General features: G+C 31.1%; 1 protein-coding gene across 2 annotated transcripts in view; it reads right to left on the bottom strand.

Moving 5' to 3' along the window:
* The window catches only part of LOC108694037, a 3,445-nt gene extending 3,014 nt beyond the window's left edge, over positions 1-431 (bottom strand). For both annotated transcript variants that reach the window (XM_018203289.1, XM_018203288.1), the window contains exon 1: positions 324-431. In XM_018203289.1, coding sequence (XP_018058778.1) covers positions 324-429 — 106 coding nt within the window. In that variant the 5' untranslated portion in view covers positions 430-431. The remainder of the gene's footprint in view (positions 1-323) is intronic.
* Positions 432-1,165: the final 734 nt, after the last annotated feature.

The following is a 1,165-nucleotide window of genomic DNA, read 5'->3' on the forward strand; positions in this document are numbered from 1 at the left end:
TTATAATTAAAAAAATTGAAATTTTTTATTTCATTAATATTTAATTGATATATTATTTTACTTGCATATAATTAAAATATGAGTAATAATTAAAAGATTGTCCTTGAATTATTTTATAATTTAAGAAAATACGTGATTTATGTGATGGTTTTTAAAATTTATTATGTTCTTAAAATTTATTATTCGCGTTTTTTTAAATCTTGGAAGTAGCACACTATAGCTATAATCCTGAATTGCACTGCACAACACTAATCCTCCAATGCGGTTGCATGTTATCACATATCAATACTCGTCCGGGAATCTTGAACGTTTTTCTTACTCACAGGCATAGCCAATGAAAGGTACCAGGAGTATCAGAAGGGAGATAGTCCTGGTACCACGCAGCGTCCCGGCAGCCTGCATCTTTGAACGGTACTGGGCCCGGAGCATGGGGCTCTCTCCTTTATATGTATGGTCCCCTACCCTTTGGCTAATATTACGGAGAGACTCCTCGGGGTTAGCATCAGGAACAACGTTCCGTTAATATCGAAACAAAAAGTTGATCTCTTCTTTATTTTCGGTAATCAAGCCAAACGAGCAACTTATCGCAATTCTCTGTCTCTCTCTCTTCTCTCTCTCTCTCTCTCTCTCTCTCTCTCTCTCTTTCTTTTTACGCGCCGATAATAGGTTTTGTACGACCGATCATCGCGTTTTACGCACGCTATACAAAGTTATTTCAAAAGCTATAATGGATCTTATTTCTTTTATGAGAGATGCTTTTTTTGATAATTTGAATAATAATTTGATAATTTTAGTTATAACTAATAAAATAATATTTTATAAAGACTGAAAATACGCATAAACATTAAATTTTTTATGCATTGTATTCTGTATCATATTTATATAATAGCGAAATTATAATGCACTTTTCATAATGCTTAAATGCTTAAATGGTTACAAACCACCCGAAATCTAAAGCCTTGAATTTTTTCAATTGATATTGTGTAAGTAAAATTGAAAGTCATGATCGATCGATATACAATAAAAAGTTGGTAAATATCTGATGACAATATATGAACTTATAAATACCTTGCATACTATTTCTGTCTTATATATTTCATATATATATATATATATGCACTATATGTCATAGCGATTTACATTGAGATTATCTATAGTAATACAT

This window comes from Atta colombica, unplaced genomic scaffold, assembly GCF_001594045.1.
Source record: "Atta colombica isolate Treedump-2 unplaced genomic scaffold, Acol1.0 scaffold112, whole genome shotgun sequence".
Classification (NCBI taxonomy): Eukaryota; Metazoa; Arthropoda; class Insecta; order Hymenoptera; family Formicidae; genus Atta; species Atta colombica.